Here is an 18,911-nt window from a genome sequence, read left to right as displayed (position 1 = left end):
AAGGACTCAGTGCCAGGCCATTCATTCATTCTGCAGACATCAGCCGAGCATACTGAGATGAGAAATGGGTTCTGCCTTGCAGATACCCAGCCTGCCAGGAGATTCCTACCCAGTGTGGGCTGGGTGCCATAACCCGAGACCACTCAGAGCCCAGTGACCCCAGAAGCGGCACAGACTGGCCTGGAGGAGGTAACCCCAAACCAGGGAGGAATGTGAAGGGCTCAGTACCCCCTCTGGAGGAATATTTTGAAGAACCTTGTCTGAGGCAGTTATTTCCTAAGTTAGCCTTCCAGTCCGAGCCCCAACCCCAGCAGTCCCTCCTGTTATCAGCCATGGGTGGCCATGCAGGGGAGCCTCAAGATGGCTGAGTGTTTAGGGGTGACCCCAACGCCCTCTCCTGCAGCAGGATCGGTAGGCTCACTGGGAAGAGAGGGGCAAGATAGAGCCCAGCTCCAGACACTGAGAGGCCTGAGTCTGGCTTTCATATACTGGCCTTAGATGGTCCTCAGGGCTTGAATGGCATGGAGCTGGCTTTGGGTCCATGAGCCTCACTGACAAGGGACAGAGAAATGACCAAGGACTTGCTTCAAAGCTTCCTCCTGGTGGTTCTGAGCCTCCTCCTTCCTATCAGGGCCCAAGCCAGTTGGGATACCTTGGTGCCACAGTTCTCCTGTGTCCCCATATCCCAGGCCAGGCCCCCTAGAGTGAGGCTACTCAGGAAGTGTTTTAAAAAAAAAAAAAAAAAAAAAAAGGAAGTGTTTTAGAGTGATTAGACTGAAAAGAAAGCAGAGGCCACACCATGTTACAGGTCACTTTTATAGTTTGGGAAATTTGGTGTCACACAGGAGGGGGCTGACTCTGCCAGACACCCTGGCTGGGACTTATGGTTGGGAAAGACCAGAGGCCTTGCAGGAGTTGGGGGTGGGGTGGGATAGGAGACTGCTACCAGAGTCTAGGGCCCTCACTGTTTACACACTGACTACTTGCAAACACATACCTCTGTGTGTTTACTGCTCCTAGCTAGAGGATGCTAGTCTGCAGGGGAGCCTGCCCTAGCCCGACTGCCCATCTGGTTTTTCTAAGCGGGTCCTGCCTTTTGGGTCGGGTTCGGGAAGCTGGGCGAAGCCCGGGTCTCTAGAGACTAATGGCTGGCAAGCGATCCTACGCAACTCCAGGGCTCAGGCTTTCCCCTAACTCTTCACTCCCCACCCTTACATTGGGCATAGGAGGCTTCCTCCGGCCTCAGTCTGAGGGCCGAAGGGAGCCGTTGAGGACCTTGTCCAGGGCTAAGCAGGCCAGTGCTCCCAGCACGAGTGCCATCCCGCGCGCGCCTGCTCTCCAGTGGGATTCTGCCCTTAAGGCTCCGCCAGGGTCGGGGCGGGGCCGGTTGGGAGGCCCCGCCCCCAGCCCGCCCCCGGCCCGGGGTGCGAATCGGGTGCCGGCAAGCGGCTGGCGATGCTGGAGGTTCGCTAGCCGAAGCGGCTGCATCTGGCGCCGCGTCTGCCCCGCGTGCTCGGAGCGGATTCTGCCCGCTGTCCCCGGAGCCCTCGGCGCCCCGCTGAGCCCGCGATCACTTCCTCCCTGTGACCAACCGGCGCTGCAGGTGCGGGGCGGGCCGGGCGGGGGGCGCTTCCCGAATGCACGTTGGGGGGCCTTGGGGGATTGTTTCCCTGGCTCGAGGTTCGGGATGCAGAGAGCGCGGGGGCGCAGCGAGGTCTCGAGGTCCTGGCCGGGTCAGAGCGCGCGGGCTTTGCAGATCTGGGGGACGGAGTGCGGGGTCGGGCTAAAGTTCCCCGTTACCTCTAACGGCTTGGGGGTCCCAGGGGGAAGCCTCTGCGGCTTAGAATTATGAAAAGATTAACCCTCGAAGATTCGTGGTCCCCTGTGAGGGTAGGGGCCGAGAGCTGAGACGTCCCTCCCCGTTCCCAGAGCCGCCTCCAGCCCCTCCCAACTGTCCCCGGGCCCCTTCCCTCCTGCTTAGCAGTCACTAATTTCCATGACAACGGAGAGTTCTTTATGGGCGACAACCCGGAGGGGGCTGGGCGGGGCTGCCGCGGGGTGGGGGAGGAGGCTCCAAGCCCCTGGGGACCAGCAGCCCCCAGCCAAAATTCAGCTTCTGAGCCTTCACCTGGGGACCAGCCGGGGGTCCAGTGCACGGACCCACGTGCACGGTGGGGGTGGGGGTGGGGGCGCACATGCTCCTGCTGGGAGGTGCGGGGCTTAGTGCTCACACGTGTGCTTTCCGCATGTGTGTTGCTGTGCCAGCGGGGGCGAGCCAGCAGCACATGGGAAGGGGGTCAGGGTGGCACCACGGTGGGGAGCAGGGCCCCTGGCTGGAGGTGGCAGGGATAGTGACAGCGTAAGCTTCTGCCTTCCCCAGCTTGTACTGTCTGGCAGAGACCCTGGGCTCTTGAGCCCCAGCCCCCTCCCCGCATAGCTCTGCCAAATTGCTTTTGTCCGCACCTCCCAGGCAGAGCCTGCTCCACTAGGTTTCTTCCTAAGGATCAGGGCCTTCTGTCCCACACTAAAAGCTTAGAGTCTGCAGTAGTCCAGTCCCTGTGCTGTACTCGCCTTACCCCCAACCTCAGGCTTTGAGCCCCCAGGACTACCTTCAGAGACCTGGTGTTCTCCCCCAGCCTCAGAGTTGATTCTTGGCAGCTTCAGCGACTTCTGAGCCTTAGTTTCCTCAACTGGGAAATTGGTGTCTCCACTCCCCTCAGAATCAGGCTGGTTTTCAGGGTGGGGCAAAGGTTTCCCTTTTCTAATACAGCATTTGGTGTGGACCCCCCAGGTGCACTCCTAGGTTGGCTGTTCACATATCTCTGATGACCTTATTCTCCAGCCCCATGCCCTAGCCACCACTCACAGGCAGGCAAGCAGTCCTCTGCCCTGGGAGAAGGCCAGATTCCATGGTTTCTATTCGGGGAAACTGAGGCATGGAGAGGAGAAGGGCTGTGCAGTTGTTACCCTGTTTCTGGGTTGCTTATAATGCCGTTTCTGGCACTCATGGCAGGATCTGCTGTTGGGGGGGTGGTGGGTGGAGAGAGGGGATTAAGCAGAGCTGTAAGAGGGGCTCTGGGGACCGAAAGCCTGGAGAGGATAGCAGGTAGGGGGAGGGGTTGGCTGGGAGGGTCTAGGTACAGCTGGGCCAACTGAGAAGAGGGACTATAAAGGGAAGCAGCCAGGCATCCGAGCCTCATTTCCATCCCCCTATGCGTCTGCCTTCAACATGTTGGACTTGCCATACCTAAGCTGCTGTGATGGCAGAGAGAGGGGCTGGGAACTGTCCTGACTGGGGGAGCTCTAGCAGCTGGGCTCTTCCCCACCAAGATGCTCTAAGGAGCTGGCCTTCTTTTGGCTGTGCTTCCTACGTTGAGTTAAGTGTATATTTGGGGGATACTGGAGGGTGCAGTCTCAAAGGTTCAGGTACCATGGATAGCTCCTGGCCCAGGGATTTAGAGCACATTGCCACGGAGGCCTTAGGGCTCTGCTGGGCCCCCTTCCGCCCCCTTCAGAACTCCCGTCCACCTACCCTTTCCTGCCCTTTGTGCCTGTGTCCCTTTTATTTTGTCATTTCCTTGCTCCTTTTCCATCACAGGTTCTTTGTCTTTCTGTGTCTCTGCCCCATTCTCTTTTTTTCTAAATTCTCTCAGTCTCCCCACCTCCCCTTTCTCGATGGGGACCTGGGTCACAGAACCTTGAAGAAGAAGCCAGGCTAAAGTCTCAGGAAATTCTTGAAGAAGGGACCTAACCAACACATCTCCCCTCCCCCTCCCCTTGTTTTAAAACTTCCATCACCATAGCAACCCTTTACTCTAGTGCCTTCCTCTGCATTTCCCCTCCTCCACCCACTGGGAAGCAGAGCCTCCAGTGGATTCTCCTTTAGGGGTTCAGAGATTGGGACCCCGAGTGCTTGGGAGGAGACAGTTGGCCTTTGACTCTGCCTGCATGTTGAGAGCTAAACTTTCAGGATATAGCACTGGACTGCATGCCCACCCCCAAGACTGGAAAGACCTCCCCCCGATACTCCCTCATTAGATAGGCAAAATTCAGCTGTAGGAATTTCTACCATGATTTAGCTGGAGTCTGAGGCTCAGTCAAGGCAGCCTCTTGACTGGTCCCCTGAAGCAATTGGATGGTGGTCTAGAACCTCTGCCCTGCCTCCTGACAGACTTTGAGTAAGGTCTTCAGCTCCCCTGGTCCTGTGGGTGACATCAGCTGTGAGTTAGGTAGGACTTGGGCTTTGGCATGTTCATTGCAGCAGGAAACCCAGCCCCAGTCCTTGAGAGAATAGAGCAGCAGAGAGGAGGGGGTGCTTGCAGGCTGGTGTTCACAGCTGCCACTAAATTGGGAGGTGTTGCCTACAGTTGTTGAGAGGCAGCTGGACGCCTCTTGGGCCCCTCTTGGCCTCCCTAGATTTACTGCAAGTACCTTTTTTCACCAGGGCACCAACAGAGGATACCTCAGGATTGCCATGGGCTCAATTCCCTGAGCCCGGTGGTCAAGCCCTGGGAGCAGGCAATAACTGGAGAGTGCTTGGCCCTCAGGCTCCCTGAGAGCCAGATGGAGGGCAATGGCAGCACCAGGGTCTGCATTCCCCCCAAGCTCCCTTTGGGCAGCCGATGGTGCACACCGTTCAGTTCCTCTGCAGAGAGTGGAGGGAGCTATGTCTCCAGGGAAATGGCTGTTGTGGGGCTCCTGTGCCCTTCCATGGCCAAACATGTACCTGAGGAGGGCTCGAGTCCTGTGTTGCTGAGAGGAGAACTTCCCATTGTTGGGTGTTGGGTCTGGGCCATGAGGATAAGAAATGCAAACCCCTTCTGCCTGGCCTCCTACCTTTCTGAGAGCTGTCCCTTGGCTGTTCCTCCCAGGTTTCCTTTGTTGCAGGCAGATGCCCAGGGCTTGGTGAATGCACCTGAAGCCTCCCAGGGAGCAACAGTGGATAGCAGATGATGGAATGGGTGTGGGAGAAGGGACCCAAGTGCTAATTGAAAGCCAGTCCCCTTTTTCTCCTCTCTTTGCCCTGGGGCCAAGTCTGGTGCCCCACGCCAGTGTAGTTAGACTGGTGTGGAGGAGGAGGAGTGACTGGCTGAAATCTGGGCAGCCATAGTAGGGGGCAGGGGAGACAGATCTGTTGCCATCTCAGTCTTGAGGTTGCAGGACATGGCTCTAGGCTGACATTACGGGTGGAGGCCCAGCTTTCTGTGGTAGAGACAGATCCCCATGACGAGCCCTGGGCCCCAGTAGGCATGAATGCATATGCAGAGCTGAAAGGTGGGGCCAGGATCAGGGACAGGCATGCACAAAACCTCCCACCCACGCCACGCTGGCAGAGCTGGGAGCCGTTGGAGTGGGGTGGGGGGTGGAGCATGGAGGTTGTGGAAAGTATCTCAGAAAAGGGCCATTTTGAGTCTGGCCTTGGAGGATCAGGATTGTTTTGGACAGTGTGTTGCACAAACCACCTTATAATCTCAGAAATCACAATCAAAGAAGAGATTGAATTCTGCTCTCAGCATCTCGCTCATGTGGCAGCTGCTCCACAGGAAGGCCAAGGTGGGCAGAGCGCTTGCCAGTGCCCACACTTCATACCATTGAGTGGACACAGTTGAGCTGGCGAGTCACCTGTTGTTGGACATTTAGGTACTGTTGCTGAATTTTTTTAATGTTATAAATAACTCTGCCGTGACAAATAGGAATCTGACGGGAGGCTTTTGGGGGAAGGGCACTCTTGCCAGAGGGAATGGTGTAAGCAAAGCAACCAAGCTGGGGCACAGGTCCCTCCCAGCCCTCTTGGGAGACTGCAGGCTAAGGTACCACCCTCCTGCCCAGTACACAGCCCTCAGACTCCAGCCTGGGAGGGGAATCGCTGCCTATTAGAGTTGATGAGAGGACTGTTGCAGGCCCCCTCCTGCAGATGTTATGGCGTGAAGATGTGTGGCCAGCATTGGTAACTGGCTATGCCTCTGCTCTCAGCTGTGAGGATGGGATTCTGGCCGCATGCTTCTCCCCAGTGGAGGAGATGCAGGGTTGTGGCCATGGTGGCAGACATGCAGTCAGTGACGATCTTCAAAGCCTCTCATTTGCCTCTGCTGTGCCTCACAAGACGGCTTAAACCCTGGCTGGAATAACGCTGATGAAATGTGTTTGTATTCCCTGAGCCCAAGCAACCCAGATGAAGGAATGATAGTTTGTTCCCTAATGCTGAGAGGAAAGCTGAGGGAGAATTTCCAGGACTGTGACTCCTGGGAATCACAGCCTGGTTGGCTGGCTTCTGCCTGGGAGGAAACAAATAGCACCCAGGGTTGGCCATGGGGCTGTTTGGGTCCTGGTCTTTGACTCTGGCTGGCAGAGTTCATCTTGCCAACCTGCCTCCTCCCTTCTCCACTACCCTGAGACTGTGAGTGCCTTCAGGTGGGGGAGCATCTAGGTACCCCCAGGCCCTAGCTTAGGCCCTGCACATAGCAAGTGCTAATTGGCATGGAGGGAAAATATGCACAGTCAGCAGAGGCAGAGCAATTTCAGTGCAGACCCAGTGCAGAGTTTGCTATAGCCCCAGTGTCACACCGACCAGGCATTATGGAGGTACACCCTGGGGTCAGATCTGTGAAGCCTAGTCACTAATCCCCAACCCCCACCTTTGAACATGGGCTAATGAGTGCCTTTTCCTTTGGACACTGGCGCCAGCCTACCCAGTACTACAGATGAGGATTGGGCTGTAATTGGCAGGATTGCAGACCTCTGGGACACCGTGCCCCAGGTGGAAAGAGTGCCTAGAGCTCACTGAGCCAGCTGTATCTGTTCTATTTGAGGGCCTTGCACCTGGACCTGACAACCCAGGTCCCCTGTGGGCCCCAGTGGGCATAAATGCATATGCACAGCTGAAAGCTGGGGCCAGGATCAGGCTTGTCTTGCTCTTTCTGACCAGTATACCTGCATGCCTCCTGGCAAATCCTTCCCTCTGAGTCCTAATGCTGCCTCCAAAGCTTTACCTTCCCTCTCCACCCAGACTGTCCTTCTGAGGAATCACCCAAGCACTGTGCCTGAGTGTAGTATTTACTAAATCCATCAAAGTCATTACAATAAAATAGTAAAAACTTGAACAGAAAATTAATAAACAAAAGATATGTCTGCCTTTTTGACACACACAGTTATTTGCCCAAGACAGAAAACTCTTATTTCCTTCAGTATTCTTTCAGAAAAGAGTTTGTGAATGTACCTCAATATGTAAACTTTTAAAAATTCTACCCAAGCCAGGCATGGTGGGTCATGCCTGTAATCCCAGCACTTTGGGAAGCTGAGGTGGGAGGATCACTTGAGCCCAGGAGTTCGAGAACAGCCTGGGAAACATAATAAGATCCTGTATCTACAAAAAAATTTTTTTTAATTAGCCAGATGTGATGGTGTGCACCTGTGGTTCGGTCCTAGCTACTCAGGATGCTGAGGTGGAAGGATCGCTTGAGCCCAGGAGGTTGAGGCTGCAGTGAGCTGTGATCGTGCCACTGCATTCCAGCCTGGGTGACAGAACAGCTGGGCATAGTGTGGGTGCTTGTAATCCCAGCTGCGGCGGGAAGATCGTTTGAGTTTAGGAGTTCTGGGCTGTAGCGTGCTATGCCAGTTGGGTGTCTACACCCAGTTTGGTGTTAGTATGGTGACTTCCCGGGACCTGGAGATCATCAGGCTGCCTAAGCAGGGGTGAAACAACCCAGGTCAGAAACAAAGCAGTTCAAAACTCCTGTGCTAATCAGTAGTGGGCTTGGTGCCCGTGAATAGCCACTGCACTCCAGCCTGGGCAACATAGCGATACCTGTCTCTAAAAAAAGAAAGCAAGCAAGCAAGAAAGAAAAGAAATAGGTCTTCCAGAATCCCCCCATGTGTCCTAATTCAATCATAACCCCTCCTTTTCTCTTAGAAGGGACTATTATCTGACTCTGCTTATTTCCTAGCTTTTCTTTATAGCTCTACTGCTGTGTTTGTATCCCCAGTACGGGTTTGTTCTGCCTATTTGAACTCTCTATCAATAGACTCATACTATATGTAATCTTTTGTGTTTTTTTGCACTTAACACTGTGTAAGAGTCACCATGTGGCTGGGTATAGCTGAAGCTCTTTTTTTCTATTGCTGTATAATATTCCATTGTGTGACTCTACCACAATACATCCTGTCAGTGGTGGTATTTGGTCTGTCTTCAATTTTTGGCAATTATGTATATGGCCACTATGAGCAGTCTTGTATGACTGTCCTGATGCACGAATGTGTGCACTTCTGTAGGCATGTATTAGGAGTGTAATTACTGGTTTACAGGGTATGTTTGTTTGACTTTAGTGGTTTTACCAAACTGCTTTACAAAGGGGAGATTGCCCTCTCCTAGCAGTGCTCACATTCTTCATACCTTCAATAACACTTGTTAGCTCTACACCTTCAGAGATGACTAGCAGGTGGGTGGGTGATTATAGCCCCCTTAATCTGTGAAATAGCTGAAATTTAAATTAGCTGTTTGATTAAAATGTATTACTCTTTTAAAAATGTATAGAATGCAAAACTATTCCCTTATATATCAGTTTAATATATTTTCATATGTGGGCTGTTGTAGTTCAGGCAGCCAAGCTGAGTAGCTGGATGTATGGCCAGAAAAGCAGGGGTAGGATCTGAGTCTGCCTATTCTCTAGCTCCTGGTTTGGCCTTAGCCAGGTTGGGGTCTCCCAAAGGCAGCCCCTATGTTGTGGGGAACTGGAGAGTAGTATAGTTAAGCCAGATCCCCTTGTGCCTGCAGGTTAGAGCCCGGCAATGCCGTTTGGGTGTGTGACTCTGGGCGACAAGAAGAACTATAACCAGCCGTCAGAAGTGACTGACAGATATGATTTGGGACAGGTCATCAAGACGTGAGTGCTGGGCCTGTCAGGCAGGGCTGGGTGGGCTGGTGGGCAAGGGCTAGGGAAGTGGGAGTGGAGTGCAGCTGACGCTAAGGCCAGGGCTGAGTGGGTGCCTGTTGGCTTCAGTGAGGAGTTCTGTGAAATCTTCCGGGCCAAGGACAAGACAACAGGCAAGCTGCATACCTGCAAGAAGTTCCAGAAGCGGGACGGCCGCAAGGTGCGGAAAGCTGCCAAGAATGAGATAGGCATCCTCAAGATGTGAGTTTGAGGCCTGGGGTTGGGGAGGTGTGGGAGGCAAGAGGGAAGGGCTTAGAGGGCAAGCGGCCTCAGGTGGTCCCAGCCTCTGACCAGTTAGGCTGCGGTGGCTACTGTGGCAACCAGAGTCTCTCCCAGGGGTTCATCCAGCTCTAACTACTGTCTCCCCTCCCCGTCGCCAGGGTGAAGCATCCCAACATCCTGCAACTGGTGGATGTGTTTGTGACCCGCAAGGAGTATTTCATCTTCCTGGAGCTGTGAGTGTGGGTCTGGGGTCCCAAGATTCCCCAGTGCCCAGGGCCTTCACCTGTCCCACCCTCTGCAGCTAAGGAGACCTCCTTTTCTGGACCCTTGGGGTCCTGGGTCCCTGTGCCTTGCTCAGCCAGCTGCCTGGCGTAGGCAGCTCACCCAAGTGCTCCTGCCCCACCCCCAATTCCGCCCACGCCGGGCTCAGGGGCTGGTGTCCCTCAGGGCCACGGGGAGGGAGGTGTTTGACTGGATCCTGGACCAGGGCTACTACTCGGAGCGAGACACGAGCAACGTGGTACGGCAGGTCCTGGAGGCCGTGGCCTACTTGCACTCACTCAAGATCGTGCACAGGAACCTCAAGGTGAGGCCAGAGCCAGAGTCAAAGGGCCAGTTGGCAGCTGGGCTGGGGCTGGGGTGGGCAGTACCTTGGGGCCTTGGTCTAGCCTCTGAGGCCCTCATGGTGTCTTCTGCTCACTCACATGCTATTCTCACACCACAGCTGGAGAACCTTGTTTACTACAACCGGCTGAAAAACTCGAAGATTGTCATCAGTGACTTCCATCTGGCTAAGCTAGAAAATGGCCTCATCAAGGAGCCCTGTGGGACCCCCGAGTATCTGGGCAAGCAGGGGGTGGGGCAGGGGCAGGGGCAGGAGGAGAATGGGGGGCAGCCTTCAGGGAGCTGCTCTGAGCAGGGGGAAAATGTACTTATCTCAAGAAGTGGTTTTGGATGGTACTGGACCTGGCTAGGCCTGATACTGACCAGCAGATGGGTGCTGTGTTTGTAGCCCCGGAGGTGGTAGGCCGGCAGCGGTATGGACGCCCTGTGGACTGCTGGGCCATTGGAGTCATCATGTACATCCTGTGAGTGGACAGATGGACAGGCAGACTTGCAGTCAGATGGGGTGGGAGTGTGTGTCTGTGGCCTTTCTGTGTGACCCTTCCCCCATGCAGGCTTTCAGGCAACCCACCTTTCTATGAGGAGGTGGAAGAAGATGACTATGAGAACCATGATAAGAATCTCTTCCGCAAGATCCTGGCTGGTGACTATGAGTTTGACTCTCCATATTGGGATGATATTTCGCAAGCAGGTGAGGAGGTGCCTGCCCAGCACTTGGTAGAGTGCATGGCAGTGGGTAGGGTTCCTGCTCTCAGCTTTCTCTGTGGGATTATGCCTCCGTCCCCTAGCCCATTCATCACCTCTAGACATTGAGATGAGGTGCCCATGCCTAGCCCCTCCTTGGTTTTGTCCACAGCCAAAGACCTGGTCACAAGGCTGATGGAGGTGGAGCAAGACCAGCGGATCACTGCAGAAGAGGCCATCTCCCATGAGTGGTGAGCAGGGCCTAGGGGAGGGTGGGAGAGGCCAGAGTCCTCCTTACACCTAGCAGCCCCATTTTTGAGGCCTTGAGGGGATACAGGCACCTAGAGCTCAGGCCCGCCCAGAGATTCTACCTGGTAGTCCCTGGGTGCCACATGTAAGAGGTAGGCAGAGTCTCCACAAAGGCTCATCCTCTCAGATCCAGACACACTTGCACCCTTTCCAGGATTTCTGGCAATGCTGCTTCTGATAAGAACATCAAGGATGGTGTCTGTGCCCAGATTGAAAAGAACTTTGCAAGGGCCAAGTGGAAGGTAAGGCTTGGATGGCACTCTTCTTGGCTCTATCCCAAGTATTCCTTCTGGTACTCAAGCTTGTTGCCTGCATCACACCCCTGCAGCCACACACAAGCTTTTCTCAGGCCATCAGGTGTGGGTGTAGCCACTGTCATTACCTTAAGTAGGAGTGCTCAGCAGCTGGGTATTTGGCCCTTGGGTGGTTGGAGGCGGCCAGGGGTGCTATGGAAGGAGTTTGGTTTGGTCACTGCCAAGCAATGGATCCAGCAAGCCTTACTCTTAGCCTTTCTCCACTGTGCTCCTTTCAGAAGGCTGTCCGAGTGACCACCCTCATGAAACGGCTCCGAGCGCCAGAGCAGTCCAGCATGGCTGCAGCCCAGTCAACCTCAGCCGCAGACACTGCAACCCCTGGGGCTACAGGTGGGGCCACAGCTGCAGCTGTGAGTGGAGCTACCTCAGCCCCTGAGGGTGATGCTGCTCATGCTGCAAAGAGTGATAATGTGGCCCCCGCAGACCGTAGTGCCACCCCAGCCACAGATGGAAGTGCCACTGATGGCAGTGTCACCCCAGCCACTGATGGAAGCATCACCCCAGCCACTGATGGGAGTGTCACCCCAGCCACTGACAGGAGCGCTACTCCAGCCATTGATGGGAGAGCCACACCAGCCACAGAAGAGAGCACTGTGCCCACCACCCAAAGCAGTGCCACACTGGCCACCAAGGCAGCTGCCACCCCTGAGCCGGCTATGGCCCAGCCGGACAGCACAGCCCCAGAGGGCGCCACAGGCCAGGCTCCACCCTCCAGTAAAGGGGAAGAGGCTGCTGGTTATGCCCAGGAGTCTCAAAGGGAGGAGACCAGCTGAGTAGGCAGCCTGGTGAGGGGGGGCGGGGGATGGGCAGGAGGGTGGGAGAGTGGATGAGGGGCTTCTTGTACATAGAGTTACTGGCATGATGCCCTCGCTCCCCCATGCCCCCACATCCCAGTGGGGCATACCTAGGGGTCACGGGAGAGCAGTCTCGTCTCCTGTGTGTACGTGTGTGAGTGGTGGGCAGGCCAGAGGCAGGGCCGGCCCCAGCCCCTGCATGGATTCCTTGTGGCTTTTCTGTCTTTTGCTAGCTTCACCAGTTTCTGTTCCTTGTGGGATGCTGCTCTAGGGATACTCAGGAGGCTCCTGCTCTCCTTCCCCTTCCCTTCTTGCCTCACCATTCCCCCAGGCAGGCCCTACAGGTCCCACACTCTCCCAGGCCCTAAACTTGGGTGGCCTTGCCCTGAGAGCTGGTCCTCCAGCGAGGCCCTGTCAGCGGTCTTAGGCTCCTGCACATGAAGGTGTGTGCCTGTGGTGTGTGGGCTGCTCTAGGAGCGGATACAGGCTGGTATAGAGGATGCAGAAAGGTAGGGGAATATGTTTAAGTCCAGACTGGGCACATGGCTGGGGGGCACTGCTCACTAGCTGTGGGGGTCCTCAGAAGTGGAAGAGAATGAGTAGGAGGGCAGAAGCTTCCATCTTTGTCCCTCCTAAGACCCTTGTGTTATTTCCTGCCCTTCTGAGTCCTGCAGTGGGCTGCCTTGTATGCTGAACATCATAAGCCTCTAAGGGAAAGGAGGAACAATTAGAATGTGGCAATGAGACCTGGAAGGGCAGAGTACAAGCCCAGCACCCAGTGTCCCAGCCTAACTGGGTCCTTACCCTGGGCCAAACAGGGAGGGCTGATATCCCCTTGCTCTTCCTAGATGCCCACCCTCTACAATCTCAGCCCACAAGTCCTCTCCACACTAGGGGGCTTGCTGTATGGCAGTACCCCATAATCTGATTTAGGGGTTTGCCCTTTACAGGGGCAGATTTTCTGCCCTTCAACAATGAAATGAAGAGGAACTCCCTCTATTTCTACAGCTCACTTCTATCAGAGGCCCAGGTGCCTCAGAGCCACATTGAGTTGCTTTTGCTGGGATGAGGAAGTAGAGTTAAACTCCCCAGTTTCCTGAGGGAGGATCCTGACAGATGCCCTTTGTCAGACCCTATCACAGCCTGGACAGGCAACCACATTGGTCCTCGCCCTTGCTCGGCACTCCGTGGTGGTCCTGCCCTTCTCCCTGCATGCCTATGGGTCTGCTCTGGTGTGTGAAGGTCGGTGGGTTAACTGTGTGCCTGCTGAACCTGGCAAATAAACATCACCCTGCAAAGCCTCTGGCCACCCTCTCGCCTTTGCTTCCTCTGTCCTACTGGGGAGGAGCCCCTGGAAAGCAGTGGGAAGGGGAGAAGCTGGGAGCAGGTTCACAAGTAGTGGCTGGTGTTCAGTGCCCTGTGGATTTCTTGGGCTGAGAGTGAAGATCATCCTCACCACAGTATTCCTCAATGGTGGTGGTGGGAGGGTCCTCTGGAATCTAGAAATCCATGTGGGTAGTAGGTGTTGGGCTGCATTTGGACCAAGGAATACCTGGGCTGAGAGCTCAAAGTAAGGGCTGCTATTTTGACTCCCGTTGACCAAGGAGCCTTACTCTTGATTTAGGTATAGAGCTGGAATCTACCCAGGGTCAGCACCACAAGGACAGACCCTGCTCATAGCCAAAGATAGCTTCCCTGAGCAGGGGAGAGGGTGTAGGGTGAGCAATGCATAAAGGTTCTATGCTGCTCTGTGTTGAGTCCTTCTTCCTGTGAGCACCTGTGCTTTCCACATAGGCCCCAAATGAAATCTCACTCTGGGTCTATTTCAGCTGGAGCAGATCAGCTTTATATTATGGGGCTCTGCATAAGGTTTCTTCTGGGTGGAGGCAGTAACATTGCCACAAATACTAAGCCTAAAAACCCAAAAGTTGACTTACTCCAGCCCAGGTGGTCCTGGATGAACTAACTCATCAGGGATGCTGCTCTCTGAGGGAACCTTAGGGATAAGCCCCTCAAAGATAACTTCTATGATGTGAGAATAATAAAAAGGGTTTGGTCAGGTGCAGTGGCTCACATCTGTAATCCCAGCACTTTGGGAGGCCAAGGCAGGTGGATCACCTGAGGTCAGGAGTTCCAGGCCAGCCTGACCAACATGGAGAAATCTGCCTCTACTAAAATACAAAATTCGCTGGGCACATGCCTGTAATCCCAGCTACTCGGGAGGCTGAGGCAGGAGACCCGCTTGAACCCGGGAAGCGGAGGTTGCGGTGAGCCGAGATCGCACCATTGCACTCCAGCCTGGTACACTCCAGCGAAACTGTCTCAAAAAAAACTAAATAAATAAAAAATAATAAAAATAAATAAAAAGGGTTTGTTAGTACTTAGTCTTTGAAGCAACTGGGCCTCTAAAATTCCAACCCTACTACAGTCCCAAGCATAACTGATCCTCCTTGGAGCTAAGAGCGAAAGTCAGGGTACTGGCCCGAGTGTACCAAACTCAAAGATAGTCATGTCTTACTTGGATGAAGCCGAGGTTGGTTTGGGGTTACCTGAGGGACTGGGACCTATGTGTCCATCTTTTCAGAATTGCCCGAAACTGAGGACTGGAAGGGTAGAGTATTTTGGTCTGTGGGAACTATAGACCACAGCGCACGGTCCAGCACTGTCCAGAGCTCAAAGGACTCGTCGGGACCATCGTTCTATTCCCTTGCGGCTGTCGTTTTCTCTCCCTTGACCCAGCCTGCCTCGCGCCAGCTCTGGTTTGGGACCACAACACGCTGCCTTTCCCTGGAAAAGGATCCAGGAGGCAGTCTCGCTGCTTCCTGCCTTGATATAACGCTGCGCTCTCAAGTGGCCGGTCGAGTCCGCCCTCCCAGAAGACGCCGCAGAGCCCCTGCGCTCCGCCCAGGATTCTCTACGGCCTCTGGGCCGCTAAGCCTCGTCCTTGGTTCCGCCCTCCGAGGGCTTGTCCAATCCAGACAAAGTATTCAGGCTCCGCTCTGAGTTTTGTGTCGTCACTTCCGGCCCACTCCAGGAAGTCGTGCAGCGGAGCCAAATTTGAAGCGAGTGGAGGCGCGGGGACGCGTCCATGAAGCTGAATCTGTAGCAGTTTCCTTGGTTACCTGGGCCCCCTTGAGTCCAGCCGGCATGCCTATCCGTGCTCTGTGCACTATCTGCTCCGACTTCTTTGACCACTCCCGCGATGTGGCTGCCATCCACTGCGGCCACACCTTCCACCTGCAGTGGTGAGTGACTGCGGCGTCTGGGCCCGGTGCTTGCCCGGGTACCGCTTCAGGACCGTGAACTGTTAGGCCTCCAGGCGGTCCTTCCCCAGAATCCAGACAAATGTCGAGAACCTTCCTAAACAAGGCCCCACGGCAGCTTCCCGACGTGGGCAGAAGTGGGTCAAGACAGGCTTTCTGGCAGAGGTGTTAGCTGAGCCAAGCCTGAAGGGGACAGAGGTGGCTAAGTGAAGATAGATGCTTCCTTGATCACCTATACAAACAGATGTGATTTCAAAACCGTTCGCCCGGGCAACGGTGAGCTTTCACCACATCAACAAGCCCCTTTATTTCTTCCAGATAGAAACCTAGTAGGCTTCTGGCTACCCAAGAGGATTTGCTGTGGCTTACTTGAGGGTTTGGAATTATTCTACCCAGAGTCATCTCACTGGCCAGACCCCAATATATTCGCCACGTCAGCAAACCTGTTTAACAGGGGAAAGGAAGGAGATGCTCCCCTATCCAGGGGTACTGCTTACCGTGTAGGGCTATTCTGTTGAGTCCCCTAGCTGATGTGGACAGGCTGGTTTGGAGCTCCTAGCAGAAGAGATAAAGGCAGAGTTACACCTGGGAATGGTGGGTGATAATAATCACGGGGATTGTGGGGCAAAAGGCCCTAGGAAGCAGAGAAGCAGGCATGACCCTGATGGCTGCTGGCTTACTTGCAAAGCTTTGTTGCTGACAGCCTGAACCCCATGCTGAGGGAGCCACTGCTGTTTGGTTAGAATAGAAATTAAGCTCGCCTCTAAGAGTACTGTACTTTATTTTCTGTTTGCCTACTCTGCTTTCTTTTATCCTTTTACTTTATTTTATTATTATTATTTTTTTTGAGATGGAGTCGTGCTCCCGTCACACAGGCTGGAGTGCAGTAGTGCAATCTCGGCTCACAGCAACTTCCACCTCCCAGGTTCAAGCAATTCTCCTGCCTCAGCCTCCTGAGTAGCCGGGATTGCAGGTGTGCACCACCACACCTGGCTAATTTTTGTATTTTTAGTAGAGACAGGGTTTCTCCATGTTGGCTAGGCTGATCTTGAACTCCTGACCTCAGATGATCCACCTTCCTCAGGCTCCCAAAATGCTAAGATTACAGGTGTGAGCCCCTATGCCTTGCCTATCTTTTTACTTTAAAACTTTTCTGTGTGCTTGTGTTTTACATGTATCCCTTGAAAACAGCATTTATCTCCTTTTTTTATATTTTAAATATTACTTTAGTCTGACCTAAAGATCTTTATCTTATTTTATTTTGAGTTAGTGTCTTACTCTGTTATCCAGGCTGCAGTGCAGTGGTGCCATCTTGGCTTACTGTAGCTTCAACCTCCTGGGCTGAGGTGATTTTCCCATCTTAGACTCCCAAGTAGCTGAGACTATGGGTGCATACCACCATGCTAGACTAATTTTTTATTTTTATTTTTTAGTAGAGATGGGGTCTTGGTATGTTGGCAAGGCTGGTCTTGAACCCGTGGACTCAAGGAACCCACCCACCTTGGGCTCCAAAAGTGCTAGAGTTACAGGCATGAGTCACTGTGCCCAGCTTCGGAAAACAGCATTTAGTTGGACTTTTAAAAAATTCAGTCTGGCCGGGCGCGGTGGCTCAAGCCTGTGGGAGGCCGAGGCGGGTGGATCACGAGGTCAAGCGATCAAGACCATCCTGGTCAACATGGTGAAACCCCGTCTCTACTAAAAATACAAAAAATTAGCTGGGCATGGTGGCGCGTGCCTGTAATCCCAGCTACTCAGGAGGCTGAGGCAGGAGAATTGCCTGAACCCAGGAGGCGGAGGTTGCGGTGAGCCGAGGTCGCGCCATTGCACTCCAGCCTGGGTAACAAGAGTGAAACTCCGTCTCAAAAAAAAAAAAAAAAATTCAGTCCGATAATCTTTGTATTTAAGTGGACCATTTAGTCTACTTAAATTGTTGCAATTACTGATGAAATGAACAGTCAATCTATTGTGTTTATTCTATTTTGTCTTGCCTATTATATCTTATTCTCTCCTTTCTTGCCTTGGTGTGAATTGGTTAAATATTCTGTATCTCTCCATTTTTCCTTTGGTTACTTTGGAAGTTATGTACCCCATTTCAATTTTTTTCCCCAAGCTTCCCTCCTCCCTCATTTCCATTTTTTAGTGGTTATTCTAGAAATTAAGGTATATAGCCTTAACTTACCAATTTCAAGGTTAATCAACACCTTTCTCATTTTCCCAGGCAACTCAAAAAGCTTAGACTATTAACACTCTCTTCCCACTTCTACATTATTGTTGAATATTTTAATTGTGTGTATGTGTGGTTTGTTTTTGTTGTTGTTGTTGTTTTTGAGACAGAGTCCTACTCTCTTGCCCAAGCTGGTCTGCAGTGGTACAATCTCTGCTCACTGCAGCCTCGACCTCCTGGACTCAAGCTATCCTCTTGCCTCAGCTTCACAAGTAGCTGGGACTATAGGTGTGTGTCACCATACCCAGCTAATTTTTTTTTTTTTTTTTTTTTTTTGGTAGAGACAGGGTTTCATCATGCTGCCCAGGCTGGTTTGGAACTCCTGTACTCAAGCAATCCACCCTCCTTAGCCTGCCAAAGTGCCGGGGTTTACAGAGATGAGCCACCACACCTGGCCAATTGTGTGTTTTTAAATAAAGTTTTTGTTTGGAATACTTTTTTTTTCTTTTGAAACAGGATCGTGCTCTGTTATCCAGGCTGGAGTTTACAATTTTTTCTTCTTGCAGGATTGAATTTTTTGTTAATATATACTGTCCTTCTTTGTCTTTTGTAACTTTAACTCAAAGTCTATCTTGTCTAATTTAAAGTCCATTTTATCTGCTATTAGTATAGCCACTTCAGCTCTCTTTTGGTGACTGCATGGTATACCTTTTTTTCATCTGATTTATTTTATTGTTGTTTTTAGAGACAGAGTCTTGCTATGTTGGCTAGGCTGGTCTAAAGCAACCTGGCCTAAAGTGACCCTCCTGCCTCAGCCTTTCAAAGTGCTGGGAATACAGGTGTGAGCCACCACACCGAGCCCTTATCTAGTTTTAGTTTATCAGTTGCTCCTTTAATACTTTGGAACACTATCCTCCCACTCTTGTTGCCTTTAGAGTTTTCTCTGATTTTGGCTTTCTGCAGTTTTAGTATAGTATATCCAATATGAATTTCTTTTTACCTTTTTTTTTGAGAGAGAGTCTTGTTCTGTTGCCCAGGCTGGAGTGCAGTGGCATAATCTCAGCTCACTGCAACCTCCACTTCTGGGTTCAAGCGATTCTCCTGCCTCAGCCTCCCGAGTAGCTGGGACTCTAGGCATGTGCCATCACACCTGGCTAGTTTTGTACTTTAAGCGGAGACAGGGTTTCACCATGTTGGCCAGGCTGGTCTCGAACTCCTGACCTCATAGGATCTGCCTACCTCAGCCTCCCAAAGTGCTGGGATTACAGGCACAAGCCACTGTGCCTGGCTGAATTTCTTTTCACTAATTCTGCTTGGAATTCATTAGATTTCTTTTAACGTGTGGAGCAGTTTCTTTAATCAGTTCTGGAAAATTATCAGCCATTATCTCTTCATATATTGCCTCTATATCATTAGCTTTTTATTTTTATTTATTTTTTTATTTTATTTATTTTTTTTTTGAGACGGAGTTTCACTCTTGTTACCCAGGCTGGAGTGCAATGGCGCGACCTCGGCTCACCGCAACCTCCGCCTCCTGGGTTCAGGCAATTCTCCTGCCTCAGCCTCCTGAGTAGCTGGGATTACAGGCACACGCCACCATGTCCAGCTAA

The 18,911-nt window shown here is 52.7% G+C and overlaps 2 protein-coding genes across 6 annotated transcripts in view; both read left to right on the top strand.

Moving 5' to 3' along the window:
• Nucleotides 1-1,145: 1,145 nt before the first annotated feature.
• On the top strand, nucleotides 1,146-13,183 carry CAMKV (CaM kinase like vesicle associated). Of its 3 annotated transcripts, none has more exons than XM_032289881.1 (12): nucleotides 1,146-1,603; nucleotides 8,771-8,879; nucleotides 8,997-9,128; nucleotides 9,308-9,382; nucleotides 9,597-9,735; nucleotides 9,874-9,994; nucleotides 10,162-10,237; nucleotides 10,328-10,464; nucleotides 10,630-10,708; nucleotides 10,921-11,008; nucleotides 11,299-11,410; nucleotides 11,504-13,183. In XM_032289881.1, the coding sequence occupies exons 2-12, from the start codon at nucleotides 8,785-8,787 to the stop codon at nucleotides 11,851-11,853; spliced, it is 1,404 nt and encodes a 467-aa protein (XP_032145772.1). In that variant the 5' UTR covers nucleotides 1,146-1,603; nucleotides 8,771-8,784; the 3' UTR covers nucleotides 11,854-13,183. The 3 variants fall into 3 exon arrangements, with proteins under 3 accessions (XP_032145772.1, XP_032145770.1, XP_032145771.1); XM_032289880.1 differs by adding an exon at nucleotides 2,589-2,726 and having other exon boundaries at nucleotides 1,405-1,603; nucleotides 11,299-13,183; XM_032289879.1 differs by having other exon boundaries at nucleotides 11,299-13,183.
• A 1,699-nt stretch (nucleotides 13,184-14,882) lies between these two features.
• The window catches only part of TRAIP (TRAF interacting protein), a 35,537-nt gene continuing 31,508 nt past the window's right edge, over nucleotides 14,883-18,911 (top strand). Inside the window, exon 1 of one of the 3 annotated variants that reach the window (XM_032289877.1) lies at nucleotides 14,883-15,119. In XM_032289877.1, coding sequence (XP_032145768.1) covers nucleotides 15,022-15,119 — 98 coding nt within the window. In that variant the 5' untranslated portion in view covers nucleotides 14,883-15,021. The remainder of the gene's footprint in view (nucleotides 15,120-18,911) is intronic. The other 2 variants (XM_032289876.1, XM_032289875.1) reach the window with 2 other exon arrangements.

This window comes from Sapajus apella, unplaced genomic scaffold (genome assembly GCF_009761245.1).
Source record: "Sapajus apella isolate SASKATOON/1434 unplaced genomic scaffold, GSC_monkey_1.0 scaffold23, whole genome shotgun sequence".
Taxonomy (NCBI): Eukaryota; Metazoa; Chordata; class Mammalia; order Primates; family Cebidae; genus Sapajus; species Sapajus apella.
Note: the sequence above shows the minus strand (reverse complement) of the source record. Positions and strands in the feature narration are given on the sequence as shown.

Excerpts from the sequence above, each read along its gene's own strand:
- CAMKV (XM_032289879.1), top strand. The coding sequence starts at position 8,785 with ATGCCGTTTGGGTGTGTGACTCTGGGCGACAAGAAGAACTATAACCAG. Across the intron at positions 10,238-10,327 it reads GGAGTCATCATGTACATCCT|GCTTTCAGGCAACCCACCTT; the intron begins GTGAGTGGACAG and ends TCCCCCATGCAG. Across the intron at positions 11,009-11,298 it reads TTGCAAGGGCCAAGTGGAAG|AAGGCTGTCCGAGTGACCAC; the intron begins GTAAGGCTTGGA and ends TGCTCCTTTCAG.